Consider the following 17,867-nt stretch of genomic DNA (forward strand, 5'->3'; position numbering starts at 1 on the left):
GTATAATTTCCTCATGGCAATTTTCATGAGGAAACGAATTCAGATAAAATCGAGAAACGCTGAAAGGGAAAAATGATGAACATGTCTATTGGCGTTTTGTCATATTTTGTAAGTTGTGTAAAAATTCTGTGTTTCGAACAAGCAATCGTTTAGTTACGAAGTATTTTGTTGTTTGTTTAAAGTAGAAACAGGAGAGCGAAAAGGAGTCATTTGAATCAGACCCCGTTTGGCAAGGAACTTCAGCTTTTTTTCCAAAGACTGTATGAAAAGAGAGAGGAACGTATGAAATATAAAATATGCGTGAAATTAAAACAATGGAAACCTTGAAAGATAATACTAACGAACTTCAAACTATGAAAAACATATTTTCGTGGTGGAAAACTCCAAGTCATTTTCGAAACATGAACTTGATGTTTTTCTTTATTATGAAGTTGAGATATGGGAGAAAATTTTAAGTAAGCTACCTCCAACTTTTTCAATGATCATAATTACTAATTAGGGTCTGGAAGTTGATGAAAAATCAACTTTTTTTCTGAGCCTTAAAAACAAATCTAAACCTGATATCATGTCCGTTTCCCCTCAGTTAGAGCCGGAAAACACTGTATTTTACATTTTTTTCATTTTTCGGCCTTTTAGTTTATTTGTCAGTATTTTCAACAGTTTTTGTTGCATTTTTACTTATTTTTGAGGTTTGTTTTTCTCCTCCCCTGTTGTTTCGTGCATTTTAAATGCATTTACTAGTAAAACGTACATATTTAGATTTCTTGACATGGTCCTTTTAGCAAATTCACCATGAATTGAAAATACGGTCAATGGAAAAGCATAATATTATTCTTAACTGAAATGTTTGGCTATGGATTAAAATACTTTGTGTGAATATCTACTTTGAGGTTCTTTTTCTGGACACTATTATCGCTTTAATCTGTGGTTTTAAAGTGAAATTAGTCACAATATTAAATGCAATTACACTCTGGTATACGCGAAGCAGAACTGTATTTTCGGAAGCTGGCCGACTACAGTATCATAGAAGGCCCACTCTGAAAGGAGATGAATTGGTTGATTTGGTGTTTTAAGTCAACTTTATGCATAGTAAGGCTAATCGGGCCTGGACCTATAGTTTAAAGTGGGATCCAAACAGAGTGCATAAAATAACGTGAACCGTATGGTGTAGGGGGATCGTTTGCTTATGGAATGGAAGGTCATGGGTTCAAACCTACTTCTTTGCAAAATCTTTTTCGGGAAGTAAACGGCTTTGGACGAGAATGCTTATCTACGTTTCTTGGATATTTCCGTTGATATTTATGCGATTTATGTCCAGCATTTCCGGATGCAGAAAGTTGACATGTAAGTTCTTAATATGTGTTAACATATAACAGCTGATTAAAAGGAAAAGTATTTCCTAAAATCCTGCCAATCACTGAAAGATTAAAAACATTAGTAGAAGCATTACTTGAGGCATGCACAGTGTCGACGATTATGGAGTGTGGAGGTGCCGATGACCCAGCACTATGCTAAACATTATCTACCAAGGGAAAGGAACTGTCCTTGCCCCCTCCCCCCACCTTGCCCCATCAGTTTTGAAACCCAATCGCCACCACTGAGCATGCATCGCATAATTACAGTAATATCATGTAATGTTATATTACGTTATTAGAACACTTTGTACTCAGTAAATAAAAACGAAGAAATAATAAGGAAAGGGTGGGATTTGAACCTACGATGTTTCCATCTTGACGAAAACAGTAAAAAAACGAAAGTGCTGTCATCTAACCAACTACTCCAGGAGATTGCTAACAGAAAGCTCAGTAAAACACATTAATCTCAGTTGAAGCAACATTGTGCCGGAGTTTCGAACCATTTTTCTCCAAGAAACAAGGAAAAGGCACACTTTGCAGAATCGTTTGGTGTTGTGCAAGGTATCTTTACTAAACATTTCGCATAAAATCATCATAAATTTGCCTTCTTGCATTCAAATGTGACCGCAATTCTTTCCATGTGGATGAGAACCTGTTCAGTGTTTCACAATGGACATACATGAAAAAAAATCACAATAGCGTTTTCATTCAGGGAGAAGAAATGTTGCAAAGTTGGCTACTCTTAGTTGGCTCTGGAGCGCTATGCTGCCAAATTTACGAATTCCGGACTTTGAAATTTTTCAGGGCGGTCAAATAAGATGTTGCGAAGTGTACCACCACTTCCAACAACATTGGATGACCTGCGTGCCCGCACCACAGTAGCCATTGCTGATATTGAAAAGCAACCTGCTACACATGGTTTGGCCGGAGATAGACTATCGGCTTGATGTGTGCCGTGTTACGCGAGGTGCTCACATAGAACACTTGTGATTTGTTTGAAAAAAAACTTTGACAGTTTACCTTTCTTAGCACATGTCTCACAATGACATTTGTTTATTATATTTCAGAGATAAATGTCTGAAATCGGGTCCATCATTTTGACTTACCGTGTATTGGCACCTATACAAACTTTCATGTACACAAACTGCATTGTTGTTGTTTGAGGTAGAGTAACATAGATGGCAGCATGCAAAAAGAACGACGCTTATATTTGATGATGCATAAAGCACTTTAGAAAGTGGGCTAGATATGGCAACACTCAAGAAAATGGCTACCATTGTAAAAAGGAAAAAGGGAAAGCGCTGATGTGGTGAAATAATGATTGTAGATATTAATACTAATTATAATGAAAGAAATAAATGAACTTAGCACAATAACAGGATATAAATAAGGTGGAAAGGGTAATTAATATTCAATAATAGCATAAGTGATCATTATATAAAAGTAAAGAATTTGAATTGTAATTACGATTCTGAGTCTAATACGGTTCCCACGAACTGAGAGTTTCGTGCGGCTTTTGGGTTGTTTTCCCAGGTGTAGCGCCATTTCACGGCAGGCACCCAAGCACTTTTGGTAGATGCATCTATTGCATCTCCAAGTTAAGGTTAGCGCCGGCCAGACGGCGATCTTTAACTAACCCCTTTCTCTTTGTCTATCTGGGAGACAGATTTTCTTAATATTTCCGTCAATTTGTATAAGGTGATGCCAAAGAAACGAGGAAAACTAAAGAATCTATTTTGGCAAGACGAAAAAGGAAAGGATGATGTTACATAGATGAAGAAACTCAAGTAGCATCAGGAATTTGTCAATAAGGTTATAAATATACAGTATGTAATTATAAGAAGAAGAAGCTTTAGAAATTATAATAAGAATAAATGCCTTCGTAATAATTATAAGAAGGAGATGCCTTAGTAATTTTAAGAAGAAGATGCTTTAGTAATTATAAGAAGAAGATGCTTTAGTAACTGTAAGAAGAAGAAACCTTAGTAATTACAATAAGAGCCCAAAGAAGGAGATTGGCTGCAATTAATAAGAAATAGAAATAGAAGAGAAATACTGTATGAAAATATTTCCAAAGTTATCTAGTGTTGTACATGATATTGAAGACTATATTACGAATTATACCCTCCGTAGTGGGTATAATTATACCCTCCGTATCTATTGTTTCTTTCCATATATTCGTAGTGTCACCCTGATCTGTACCCAGAGGTATCTCAATGTTTCTACCCTGTGCTAAGCTGGCAGATGCGCACGTGAGAGGACGTGGCATTGATCAATGGCGAACAACGTGTGGGGCTCGATACAGACCAGAGGTTGAAATAACGCGAGGAATAAGAATTTGGAAAGATAAGTAAAGCAAAAATGGAAGAAGGAAAACATATATGTTGTGGCGAAGAAGGAAATAAGGAAGAAATAATACACTGTAAGGTATGTGAAGAAATGAAACACTGGTTATGTGAAGGAATCCGGAAAGAAAAATATGAGAAGATATGTGAAAGGGAGAAGGATACGAATGCAGGAAAGCAAAGTTAAAGAAAAAGGAAGGAAAGAAAGAAGAACAAAACACATTGGAGATGTTGATGAAATTGATGATGGAAATAAAAGAAAATCAAGATTACAACAGCAGAAGGTTGGAAGAGAAAATAAAAGAGATGACAGAAGTATGTGAAGAAAACAGGAAAGCATTTGAGAGAAAGATAGGAGAAATAATAAGGATGGCAGATGAAAGACATGAAGAAACTAATAGAAAGATCGAAAAGGAAGCTTCAAGAGTGAGTGAAGAATGCCAGCAGAGGAGTACAAGTTTAGAAAACAAAATTTTGGCAAATAAGAAGCAGATAGATATTAACATCTTCAAAATAGAGTAGAAGAAATGAAGATTGTGACAGATCAAACAATAATAAAATAAACCTTGAAATTCAGAGAAATGATAATTAGAGATCGACAAGAAGTTAGGAAGGAATTAGAGGAGAGTAATAAGAAGATGCAAACCCTCGAAAGTAAGATCGACAAGGGAAAGAAAGAGAATAAAGTACAATGGAGAGGAATAATCCCTAAAATAGAGGATAAGAGAATACAAGATAAGCCAATAGGTTTCAATGGAGAAGGAAATGATGGAAAAAAAGAGTATGAAAAGAGGAGAATAAAAAAGGAAATATAGTAGCGACTAATCAACTACAGAGAAGGAAATAAAGCATAGAAGGAATCATCAGAGGAAGAAAAGGAAATGGAAAAGTAGTGAAGAAGGGAGCGACAATGGAAGATATAAAACAAGGTTCCCTAAGCCTAATGAATTACAACACTTGCCCAATTTGAATGCAAATATATCTGACAAGTGTCCACGAAAATTCCTGAAGGAACTTACAACTAACGTGAAGCTAATGAGGATACCAGGAAATATGATATTGTACCTTATCGAAGGATGTTTTGAAAAGTCTGCGGAAGGCTGGTATCAGTTAAGTCAGCACAAGTTTGAAACATTCGAAGAGTTTAGTAAAATATTTTTGGAATATTATTCTAGTGAGGAAATTAAGGAAAGGCGACTGGAGACATTGAAAAGAAAATATATAGATTGGTCCAAGGTTGAGAGCTTGGAAACATTAAGGAGCTTCCGAAATTTGAATGAAAAATGGAATGAGGAAGAGTTGGTTAGACAAGTGATACAAACGCTACCAATATGAACACAAAGAGCGGTGCCTGTAGTAAAGATAAGGAAGGTGGAATACTTGATAGACTACCTCAGAAGAAATGACATGCTGCAAGAGACTCAAAGGTCATGGGATAAGGAAAAGGAAGGTAGATATTATCCTAAGAGGCATCATCATGACGAGGAACAACGTCCAGAGCAGAAATTCCGGAAACAATAATTCGGGATTAGGAACATAGAAGTCAGAAAATGCATATAGAGGCAGAGGAACAGGATTCTTAGAAGATAACGGAAATAGCAGAAGGCGAAATTATGTTCAGGAAGATCAAAGGAATTATGATCGAAGGAATATAGGACCGTGGAGAGGAAACCGCGGATATAGAGGAAGAAATTATTATTGGCAAAATGTGAATCAAAGAAACTCAGAAAGGCAACCTAGAGGAAACAATTACAACAAGAGGAGCGAGAGGGGAGATACTGAAATAAATGAAGAGAGAAGAGAAGCAGTGGAATTAGTCAGAAGCCAGGTGCAGAATGAAGTAGGAAATACTGGGTGGCAGCAGATAAATGAGGAGTTGAGGAACGTGGAATCGGTCGAGAGGCTAAACTTGTAGAGCTCTCGCAGCAACTCCCAGGTATGAGAGCAAAGAAAAATGATGAATATATGAAGGCTTAACATACGATAAATGAAGAAGGAATTCTGAAGTTTTTTTTTTAATTGGAGAGCCGAGTTTTGAAAACTTAAAACCTGGAAGATCATTGTATGCGGAAGCAGAAATAATAGAAATTAAGGTTAAATGTTTGATCGATTGTGGGAGTGTTGTCGAAGTAATGAGCTTTAAATGTTGGCAAGGAATTAAAGAGAAATACCCACAAGCAAAATTAGACACTTCTGAAAAGGACAAAGTAAGTTTATTTATGGCTGCCGGAACTGAAGAATACAAAATTCGGGGCACGGTACGCATCATGATGAGCATCAGAAGAGCTAATTTTGAAGTAAAATTTCTGGTGATAAAGGGTCTAAGGTGTGATATAATCCTAGGGGTACCTTTCTTAGAAAATTACAATGTGCACATACATATAAAAGAAAAACCGCTAAATTTAGAATCAATGGAGAACATGAAAGTAGATATCTCTATGGAGGAAGAGATTAAAGGTTCCGAGAGAAAACTAGGCATTAGGAAGCAAAGTCTTGTATATCAGAAACATGATGCAGTGTATAAGAAGAAAGAGTACGATGATGTAATTGAAAATGAAAATGTAAACGGTGAATATGAAAAAGAGGTCGAAATAGAGGACCATAAATACAAATCATCGAAAGAAGAAATACAAGCCAAAGTGGACGAGTGTCATTGGATCTCGGAAAATGAAAAGGATAATTTTAGATATATATTTTATTGAGACATAGGGGAGTATTTAGCCAAAGCTCAGGAGTGACGGATGTATATACCTATAGGATTGAGGTAGACACAGCGAGTCCAATAGTGTCAAAGCAATATCCTATACCCTTTGCAAAGAGAAAAGCTGTAGAAAAGGAATTGAAGACATGGTTAAGTTGGGGGATAATAGAGAACACCAATAGCGTACACATAAGCCCAATGCACGTGGTAGACAAACCGGACGGAGGTGTGAGGCCCGTAATTGATTTAAGGGAGTTAAATAAACACGTGCTACTTCCCAGAAATCAAGTAGAAAGAATAAATGAATAACTACACACTTTTTCAGGCAGCATATTCTTCACATCGTTTGATATGACTTTGGGATATTTTCAGGTAGAAATAAAAGAAGAGTCTAGAAAATATGCAGCGTTTCGATATGGATCAAGATTATTTAAATTTAGAAGGCTCCCATATGGTCTAATTTCATCAGTATCAGATTTTATGACTGCTCTAAACAGAATATTTAGTATAGAAACAAGAGAATGGTTTGTTATATATGTGGATGATATGTGTATACATACGAAAGATTTGGAGACACATATAGGAAAAATAGATTGGGTATTAAGTAAATTGGCAGAACCAGGATTAACTGCCAAATTGAAAAAATGCTATTTTGCAAGGAAGGAAATACGTTTCCTAGGCCATGTTGTATCTGGAGGTGAAGTAAAGATGTTCCCAGTATGTAATTGGCGATCAAAATTTATACACAATTTCGCAAGCAAAGCCAAGCCATTATATGGACTTCTCAGAAAACATATAAAATGGAAATGGAAAGGAGATGAAGAGGAGGCTTTCCAAAGACTTAAGCAAGACCTTTTACAAGCGCCAGCCATAAGCCAACCTGATTTTGGGAAAATGTTCTTTTAGGCACAGATGCATTGAACATTGGATTGGGAGCATACCTATTTCGGATAAACGATTCAAGAGAATGTGATACAGTATGCTAGCAGAAGCTTGAAGAACTTCGAAAGAGCGTATACGATAAGCGAGCTAGACTGTCTGGCGATAATATTTGGAATAGAAAAGTTCTCTGCATATCTAAAAGGTACAAGATTCAAGGTGGTGTTCGATCAAAAGAGTCTAGTTTGGTTAAATTCTGCAAGACAGTGGAATGCAAGACTGAGGAGATGGGCGATTTTACTGCAACAGTACAGTTTTGATGTTATGGATATAAAAGGAAAAGAAAACCATGTTGCAGATACTCTAAGCAGAGCACCTTTGAAAAGAAATCAGGAACCAGAGGAAGTGATTAGGCTAGAAATAAACGCTATCGCTGAGGTAGAAGTAAATGGTATTACAGAAGAGGAATGGCGAGTTGGAACAGAGGAAGATGAGGAATTAAGGGATATTATCATTAGGGAACGGAACTTTATGTGCTAAAAAACTCAGAAATATTTATTTCTTATGTGTCATAAATGTTGAAAATATGTGATAAAAACAGGAAAATATGTGACAAAAATAAAAACATTTGGTAACAAAAACAAAATATAACATGCATTTTAAACACCTGAAATCAGTTTCTAAATGATTACCTCTTAGCGAGCTATTTTTTGGAATAGTTGCAGTGGATCACCATAGTTTTTTCTTCCAAATTCTCCATTGTAAATCTGTGACGATTATCTCTAAAAAGCATCTTATATTGTGAGAAAGATCGCTCCACGTCACAAGAAAAAATTCTTGCATATTTGAAGCACGAAATGTCACTAACGCTGAAGTTTTCCAAAGCTTCCTCTTCCTCTACTTCACTTTCCAAAACACGTGCAATTTGGCACAAAGTTTGAAAACCTTGTTTTTTCCAAAAAAAATTCTCTACATATAGACATTTGCACTCGTGCGTTAGATCCAGTGAATTCTTTCAGTTTCGTTTCTACTATACGCGGACGATTCAAGCTTTCGTATGGAATTGGAGAGAAAGGACAGGTTTCTTGAGATGTATGCCAATTCGACTTTTAAGGAGGGCTCCATCAACAGTTCTTGCAGAATTCTTCTTTGTCGAGATCATTTACAACAGATACAATTTTTTCAAAGTTCTGGGCATAACATCTGCATCCAACCAAGTGCCCCATCGCGTAACTACAGGTGTAGGGGGAAGGGGAACTTCAGGACATTTTTGTTTAAAAATGTCTATTCTTCTAGGCGACTTGATAAAAACCTTCTTCCCATTTGAAACCAGTTCATCGACATTGGGATAAAGAGCTCTTATGTTTTCACATATTCTCTGCAACGCATGAGTCACACATTTAACGTGCACCATTTTGGGGTAGCTAACAGCAAGGCCTACTGCATGTAAGCTGCAGCATCTGTCAAGAGAAGAACATTGTCAAATTTTATGCCTTCCGGCCACAATAGCTGCATTGCTTCATTAAAAAGCCTTGCTATCATTACGTGTAGCCAGCCCCAGCTACTTACAGCTATTTTCTCCCAATAGGATCGTAGGCGAAGCGCCAAAAGTCTGCCAGCGAGCGTGTTCAAAGACAAAACAAACCTAACACTTTCGATATGAAAGAGGTGTGGAGAATAAACATTTTTCCTTCGAGGATTTCGAGTTAGATGAAGTCAATGACCGATTTTATGTATTTAAAATGAAAATTCGCAAAATATGTATTTACATACGGAAAACTGGAAAATATGTGTTTTTATGTAAAATAAAATTTGCTGTGTTGACATATAAGGCTATGATCAGAATTTTGGCAAAAATGAGGGTCTCTATCTTATCGCAGAAAAAACATTTATTTACCTAAAGTTCCTTTCCCTAATTATCATGGTGTTGGAAGGAGAGAAAGGAAACAAGAAAACAAGGATGGCTAAGATAAAGAGCAGATATAAAACTATATGGCATCGTTTTCCAAGTTAGCTATGAGAATCCGAACCAAGTACCCTCCGTAGTGGGTTAAATCTATTGTTTCTTTCCATATATTCGTAGTGTTAGTCACCCTGATCTGTACCCAGAGGTATCTAATTGTTTCTACCCTGTGCTAAGCTGGCAGATGCTCACGTGAGAGGACGTGGCCATATAGACCCAAACGTGCACGCAGAAAATAGTTCCGCTACAATACTGCGGATTTTCTCACTGTCTGTGATATGAACAGCTCAGCGGTTAAGGCGAGACTGGCACGGGAATGCTGAATGCCGTTTTAGAGTGGATTGATACATAAAACCTGCCGCAAACTTAATCTGTCGCGGGGCTTAGGGAGTCCAGCTTCCGTGGGACCGCGGGGATCGTTAACCTATGCGACGAGGGTAGGTGAAGTAAACAAACGTCCAGCCACGGTGAAAGGTTTTCTTCAGCGTTACTTTTGGAAAGGTTGATTTCGGGGGAAAGAAGTGTTCTTGTAATGTTAATATACGTACGTAGATAATTTAAATAGCTAAAAATGGCGATAAGTAGCCTGTTATCTTTGTTCCATGGAGGGACCGCCACTGCACATATTATATATATATTACTTGCATCTGTACCAGCAGTAAATAAACACACAAAGAGATTTTTTGTGTTCATCTTTCGTGATCACATCACATACATTTTTCCATTATTATTGGGGGGAAGGCAAGTGCAGATTTTGGCAGCGTAGGGAAGCCAAAAGCAAAAAGTTTGAAAACCCCTGCTGTACTAGTATTAACGCGACAGTAAGAATTGTATTTCGTTTCAGGTCTTCATGGTCCTGCCCCGTAGCTAGGTTTCAGCACTTCTAGCCTACCCCTTGCTATGGCCAATGGTCCTGGCATAACAAGCATAAAGCCGGCTTTCGGTTTAGACGAAATAACTTCCATTAACATTTTTCGTAGCATAAATGCTACGTAAATGCTTCCAAAAATTTTATAGAAGAGAGTACTTTACACGGAAGCGTTTCAAGTAAAATTTCGATAAGCTGCGATTACAATGTATAATATAATATCACGTCCGCTACGACGCCAGGGGTCCCGGGTTCAAATCCCGGCCTGGGCATGGATGTTTGTGAGTGTCCATTCATCAATTTCATCACATCATCACTCATCCCCATCTTGGCAAATTAGCCAAAAGTGGCAGAAAAAGCGAAGTAAAATAAATCAAATCAATCAATCAATGAAAGGCACGTCGAGTTACAGGATCTGTGGTGAGTGCACGGTGTTTACAATTGAATTAACTGAAATATTCTTACATACGTGTAGAGTAAACGCTATGAAGCATGTATTTAAGCAGCGCCATTGATTTGAAACTAAAACAAATTAATACGAAACGTTATTCCTCTCGGTTGAATAGTTTTCGAGTTTTAAAAATGTGAAGTGATACCGATTCTATTCTTGAGAAATGCCATGAAATATGCCATAAGTTTTTTTCACCTTACACGGTCATGTCATAAATGTTAAGGAAAATGCTTTCGTGTAAAGCTAGCCTTACACGGCGACTTATGAGGCGATCTCAAGGCTGTGGAAGGAAACTCGAGCAGGCAGTCTCTTTCCATAATTAGCGAAACGTGTTTCATTACCTTTATTATTCTTCTGAAAATTTGTAAACTATATCAATTTAATTATACCTGGTACTGTGTGCAATTGAAGCAATGCCAACAACAGCTTTCCCCTTCCACGTATTTCTTAGCTTGGCCTTGCAAACAATTCAGACTGCATACCGATTCGGGTGGTTGAGGATGGCCTAATTTGAACTGGAGAGCTGCAAGAGAAGAATTCACGGTAGAAATTAAAATAATACAACCATATCATATTTGAATGTTTTAGACCACTTAATGCACAAATAGTGTAATAATAAAATGGATCTACAATTTAAAGTGTGATCCAAACATTATGCGCTTCCAACAGGTATCCAACAGGTTGTTAAAGATTCATGAACCCATAAATATAATGGGTTCTATTGGGTTCCGTGACAGGGACTGGAACTTTATTTCGCGCAAAATTTAAATTCGGTCCAAGTTCCATACTGTTTCATTTCAATACCGAAGTTGGACCTTATTTAAATTGATCCGGAAAAAAGGTTCCGGGACGGAATTGAAATAATTTAAAGACAACCATGTCCTTTATTGTCCAGAACCCATTTACGCTTTCTAATTTTCTCTACAGGACCGAAATTGATTTTATTCACAATTCATGGACCTTTAACAACCCTACCAGGATCCCATGATTACGAGGCGATGACGTTGCCACTACGTAATAGGGAAGACCCTAATACATGAAGGTAGGTGAGCCAAAGGTGGCTATAGTTCCCAAGGTTCATGAAAATCATATTAGTATTTATGAAAGTTAACAAATTTCACTATATCAATGTACCCACTCCCCCTCTGCTGCACTATGCAGAAAACGAACTGTCTCGGTCTGCCAGCAGCCAGTTTATGTAAGGTATTGTGTCAAGGATCGAGCAGATTAGTTGTCGTTGTTATTTTAAGGTCAGTAAGAAATGTGTGTGTGTAAGTCCTTGAAATTATCGAATGTTAATATTTTATACATATTTTGAAAGCTCGTTTAATTATCTTTTTGATCACATAGTAACGTTATCAAAATGTTTTTTGTGTAAAAGTAACTATACTTATTTTTGTTGAAAAACGTAGTCCAGAGGTGAGTTCCTAATGTGGCCCATGCTTACACTTGCCTCTGGAATTTACACTTTTTTCACATTAAAATAAGTTTTATTGTTAAAGATTACCTAATGATGTTAAATTTGCACAAACTTCCATGAATCACTAAACTTTATTAATATATGGCGTTTATATGTATGTTAAATACTTGAGTTTTTTTTCGGAAGTGTTTATTTTGTTTATTTCGAAGACAATAGTAGGATGGAATTAGCTAAAATTTTGCTCCAACCCGAAATTAGATACTACAGAAAATATTTTTTTTCCAGGAATGTTCCCAAAGTTAGGACAACTCACATACCAAATACCAAGAGATGGAAGCTTGGGGAAATCATTGTACATACGAGGGTCGGTCAATAAGTAACCACGGCGCCATGGAGGTCGGTTATGCGTCGTTACTGTACATAATGCATGTCACAAATCAAAAGTTTGAGAGTAAACATTTCTAATAAATTATAAAAGAATGAATAAACATAAGTAAATATGTTTTATTGAGCAAAAGCAACATTCTCTACGAAACTATAACCAGAGGGCAACCTTTGAAAGAGATGTAACGGTTTTGTAATTATTATTTTTAAAAAAAAAAGGTACATGCAATTTTTCTAAATATTTATATGGTACATGTTGTTAATTAGTTATAAGAGTTATTTCTTAAAATTTCATAACTTTATCTCTAATTGGAGATTTGTAAATTGCCCTACAAACTTAACTATGACCATCTTTGGCTGACCTACGAGGGATGATCGGAAAAGAAGAATCCAATGCCTGTAAGTTCCAGTAGATATTTATTAGACGAATACAAAAGGACTCACGTGAAAGGATACTCCATACACTACTTCTCAACATAGTTTCACCATACGAGGTCCATGGTGCCTGTCTCATAGAACTCGGGAGTCCTGTTGGTTTATTATATTTCCACATGCGTGTATTAGTCACAAGGCTACATTGTTAGTACAAGGACAAAAGAGGCGCAAACAAAAAAACTCCTATGAACCCTCAGAGTGGATGTTTCACTCGAATGATGATCTGGCTTTACGATCATCCCTCGTATATGCATACATATGCATGTAAAACACATACATATTCCGAGAGTATGGATTTTGAATTTTAAAGCATGTTACACACATTATAAAGGAAAGAACATCAAAAATGTTAAGAAAATGTAATTTCTGTATTGTGGACGCATAATACCATATGAAACAATTATCAAGAAAAACAATTAAATTCAGAAAATATAACTAACAAAGTTTGTTTTCATCTCATAGACACTTTAATATTCTGACACACTGAATGAAGTAATATATAGTAGTAATTTATAATCTGCAAATAAAAACATTAGTGCTTTGGGGTAGCCTATATCCCTTTTGCCGCATATTATTTACCCATTCATTCCATATAGTAGTCTTATAGACCCTATGCCGATTATATTGCTGTTTTCCTCACTTAAATGTTTAATGAGGTTAAGCAAGATATTCGCGTAAAGAAAATATTGAGACTTCTGTTTACGTACTTGGAAAATTTTACTCCATGGGAGAAAGTAATCAAATATACCTTATTGGAAACCCAGCAGTGTGCTTTTAGACAAAAGTAAGACGCAGGGATTTTAAATTTTACTGTTCTTTATGTAGGCAAAAATATTTGTAAAAAGTTTTTTTTTTTCATGTAAGTCTAATTTAATTGTGTGCAGCTTCTTGTAAACCTGTCGTAAAAATATAAATTTTTTAAATTGAAGCTTGTTTATGTGGGAATATGTCGGTCATATCCGATGTTGCTATTATTTACGGAAAAGTCACAATTAATGCTTAATAAGAGTAGCGTAGCAAGGAATGGGCAAAGTGGGCAACCGCCTGGGTCTCGCGTCGCATGGGGTTGATACGAAAAGTGTAATACATAGAAGTGAGAAAAAAAATGGAAATGCTATTTTTTTGTGTGCAATAACATTAGAACATAATGATTTTATCTGGTTTAAATTCTATTTAAACGTTATAATTCGAACGAATACGTCAAATCAGAGTCGTAACATACCAGCGGGCGGTGCCCTAAGCCTAAGGGGCCCGAAAAAAGTAAAAATTGTCGTCGTATTTCTCATGTGAAACATTTACGCAAAAATTCACGATAACTTGCTTGGACATTTTTTTCCTATTTATTATTTTATTGAATAAAAAGCACTTTGTCTTGTATTTTCTTCTTTCTCTTGACCTTGCAGTCCCGATTTTAATAAGTTAACAATAAAGCATGTCACGTGCCAGTTCCGATGACACAATGAAAAACACAAGGAAGAAATGTTTCCCGAAAGCGACGATAGATGGCAGCACGCCACATAAAGAAGAGCAGAGTTCATTGTAGAAACTAGGAGCGGAGAAGAGCGATTGTATATATTATAGTAAATGCAAAATACATAAAGGAAGAATATAAAAATTATAGAAGGAGTAAATAAAATGTTGTAAATAGCTAATTAAGATAATTATGAAACAATTAGGAAAGTTAATAAGAGACCAAATGAATTCAAAAATGTATCTCCTTTTTGATCTTAGTGATTAGAATTTGATTTAATACCTCTGACGAGGAGAACATCGTCAGCTTTTGTATTTGTCCGTCCCTCGGTGGCGCTGTGTTCAATTAGACGCCACGAAGCACTTACGGTTGCGCTTTTTATTAGACGCACTGGACCATAGGCAGCGCTTGCTGTTAGCGATCCTGGGCTATTCCCCTTTTGGTCGTTACATAGGAGGTGGCGCTATTGTCAGTTTAGTCGACCCTACTCTTTCTATAAGTATAGCTTGTGAAGCGGGGAAAGCGAGCGCATATATGTAATAAATAAGATTACGATTTAAAAGGGAAGAAATAAATTAGAAGAAGGAAAAGAAGAAGAAGCCTTTTCCCAAAATAGAAGGAAGAAAAGAAGAAGAAGCCTTTTCCGAAATCAAAGAGAAGAAAAAGAAGAAGTCTTTTCCAAAAACAGAAAGAAGAAGAAGTCTTTCCCAAAATAGAAGGAAGAAAAGAAGAAGAAGCCTTTCCCAAATCAAAAAGAAAAAGAAGTCCTTTCCAAAAATAGAAAAGAAGAAGAAGTTCTTTCCAAAATAGAAGGAAGAAAAGAAGAAGAAGCCTTTTCCCAAATCAAAGATAGGAAGGAAGAAGAAGCCTAGAACCAGAAATTACGAGAAGAAAGAAGAAGATTTCCTTTCAAGAAGAATATAACCGACGTAAATTTGGAATCAGCATATATATATATATTTCAATGTATATACAAGCTTCGCTATATATTTTCTCTTTATTGTGTATAGTTTTCAGAATATAGATCCGCATTTAACTATATCCTCTTGGCTATAAAACGCTTTCTTATTTGGAATTCTCGAATAAAGAACCTATCCCCCGAGATTAAGATATCTGTAGCCGTGGTATAAGTTTATTTTAAGAGGTGCACTAGAGGGACCTTGCAAGCACCTCCAACTGCCACGAAGCATGTGTAACGCATTTAAATGCTTGGGTTGTTTCATTTCTTCCAACAGCTGGCCCTTACTCAGATTTGCATCCATGGTTACTCAATGTTGAAGACTGCAGACTTCTAGAGCCTGCTTCTCTCCCCGAAGAACCCAGTGATATATGCAAGGACGAAATCGAAAGTCTTGCACAATCTGAAAAATCGTTAATGTTATTTTCGTAGGTTTTAATATCTTCACATTATAATATTTCATAGTTCGAGGGGTATCATGGCCCCTCCCTTGGGTACGGGCCTGACCTACTGCTTCAGATTTCAGCTACCGGAAAACAGAGAAAGACATTGTTAGGGTGACTGAAATTAATAAATATCATTTTCGTCAGTAAATTTTTATTATTATTTAAATGTGATAAATTGCTGACGTATCCCTGAAGACTTTGTATCGAATGACATTGAGATTTAGAGGTAAAGAACGGTTAGTGGCCTCGCATTCTAATCTCAACCATTTTCTCGTGATATATTGCTACGCTACTGCTTAATAACAATGTTGCAATCTCGGTAACGGCCAGCAATGCAATGCTTATATAATAGTGACCATGGAATAAAAATCAAATTTCCTTATCTTATTTTAGAACAATGTGAAAATTGTAAACAACAGGCAAAAGTGTATTTCCTGGCAACATACTCGTGGAGCAAGTGCGCTTTGACGTAGAAACGTCATCGCTCACCCTTTAAGGCTTGATTCACATCTACGCTCAAGCAAAACTTAGGTCACTCTCCCTAACGCTCCGCTCACGGGCAGGGGTATCCACACTAGCGGTCAAGCTTCGCCCCGGTCAAGGTAAGATCAACGTGAGTCTGGTGTTGGTTTCTGTACAGAGTACACAGATTTTTCTGTATAAAAAGCCTGCCGATTATGCTAACTGCAATGTTTAAGTGATTTTCAACGAAGGACTTGGCTGTTGCAGCACTGGTGTGAATTAGAAGAAAATGACAATGAAGAAAAAGAATTGCGAAAGCGGGGATTCATTGACTTGGTTGATTTACTTCGCTTTTATGACAGTTTTGACTAATCGTGAGGATAGAACGAGTGGTAATAGGATTAAATTGACGAAGGAACATTACAATGAACATCCATGCCCAGACCGGGATTCGAACCTGGTATCGTAGCACGCTGTGCTAACCACAAGAACAGGAGGTCGGCTATTATAAATATAATGTTGATTCTTGATTTTATACTTTTGGTTTGAAAGCGGCAAACGTTTATTTGCAACTACAATGTGCAGAACTGTAAATGTCAACAATGGTAACACTACTTTATCGGTCTAGGTTTGACATGAAAAATTTCGGGCTCATTGCTTCACATCGACATTGTTGACCATTTTTTTTCTTAGAAAGTTTCCGATACATCACCTGACAAATATACATCAGGTTGTAAGCCTAGTTGCAAGGATCCGATTGTTACGCACATTGTGTGAAACGTGGCCTCCCTCGACTTAAAAGAAAAATAAAAAATATATAGGGAGTAATTTTGTATCGTTTTCCGTAAACGAAGAACAAGTTCATTGTTAATCTTCATTCGGCCACCTTTGCCTTTGCATACACAAAAATGACAATTTGGTTGTCCAGGAAAATATGACCGTCAATAGGTTAGCTTTTTGATTTAATGGTTTTAATTGATGAAACGGGTTGGAAAAAGGTCGTTACAACTAGTGTTTATGGATCATATTTGTGGTTAGTCCCATACTATTTTTTTTTCATTGGCTATAATTGTAATTTGGTTGTTTCGGTGAGTTTTTCTTCCTAAATTTCTTTTACTTGTGTTCATGAAATCGCATATTTTGACCGATGTTTCACAAACAGAATTGAGAGGAAAATATTATGGGATTTTTTTGCTCAATGCCCCCATCAATCAATTTTATCATTACTCGCCTTTTCCTGTGTTTCAATAGGTCCTTGCCTTCTGACGGCTCATCTTCTGAGCACAAAACTGGGTTACGTATCACCTGCAACGGGGCTGAAGACTGCTACTGAACCGTATCAGACGTTCACATCAACGATCGAGCTTCGCAAAGTCAAGCTCCATCCCCTCACCTCCGGTCAAATATTGTTTCCACCCGATCGTGACCGGACCCGAACTTTGCGCGATTGAACGAACCTTGACCGCAGCACCAGGTGTAAATGCTTCTCTTTAAAATACATTCAACGATTATTTGACCGGACCATGGGGGGAGGGTGATTCGAGCGTTACTGGAGCTTAGATGTGAATGAAGCTTAACTCCTCGTCCAGCCAGCTCTGACACGGAAAATAGTAAGCCGAAAGTTTTAGTTACTAAGCAAATTGTTGCGCCAATGTTAGCATTGTTATATCTTATATACTCTTACGGTGATCGGCCTACATGCTGGCAAGAGATGTGGGGCGGGGAGTTG

At 36.9% G+C, this 17,867-nt stretch overlaps 1 protein-coding gene across 1 annotated transcript in view; it reads right to left on the minus strand.

Annotated features, from left to right (window-relative positions):
* Positions 1 to 17,867, minus strand: part of mtt (mangetout) — a 390,272-nt gene that overhangs the window by 33,787 nt on the left and 338,618 nt on the right. The window contains exon 9 of the mRNA XM_083135134.1: positions 10,952 to 11,085. Coding sequence (XP_082991260.1) covers positions 10,952 to 11,085 — 134 coding nt within the window. The remainder of the gene's footprint in view (positions 1 to 10,951; positions 11,086 to 17,867) is intronic.

The sequence above is a fragment of the Lepisma saccharinum genome, chromosome 14 (assembly GCF_977018435.1).
Source record: "Lepisma saccharinum chromosome 14, izLepSacc3.1, whole genome shotgun sequence".
In the NCBI taxonomy this organism is placed as follows: domain Eukaryota; kingdom Metazoa; phylum Arthropoda; class Insecta; order Zygentoma; family Lepismatidae; genus Lepisma; species Lepisma saccharinum.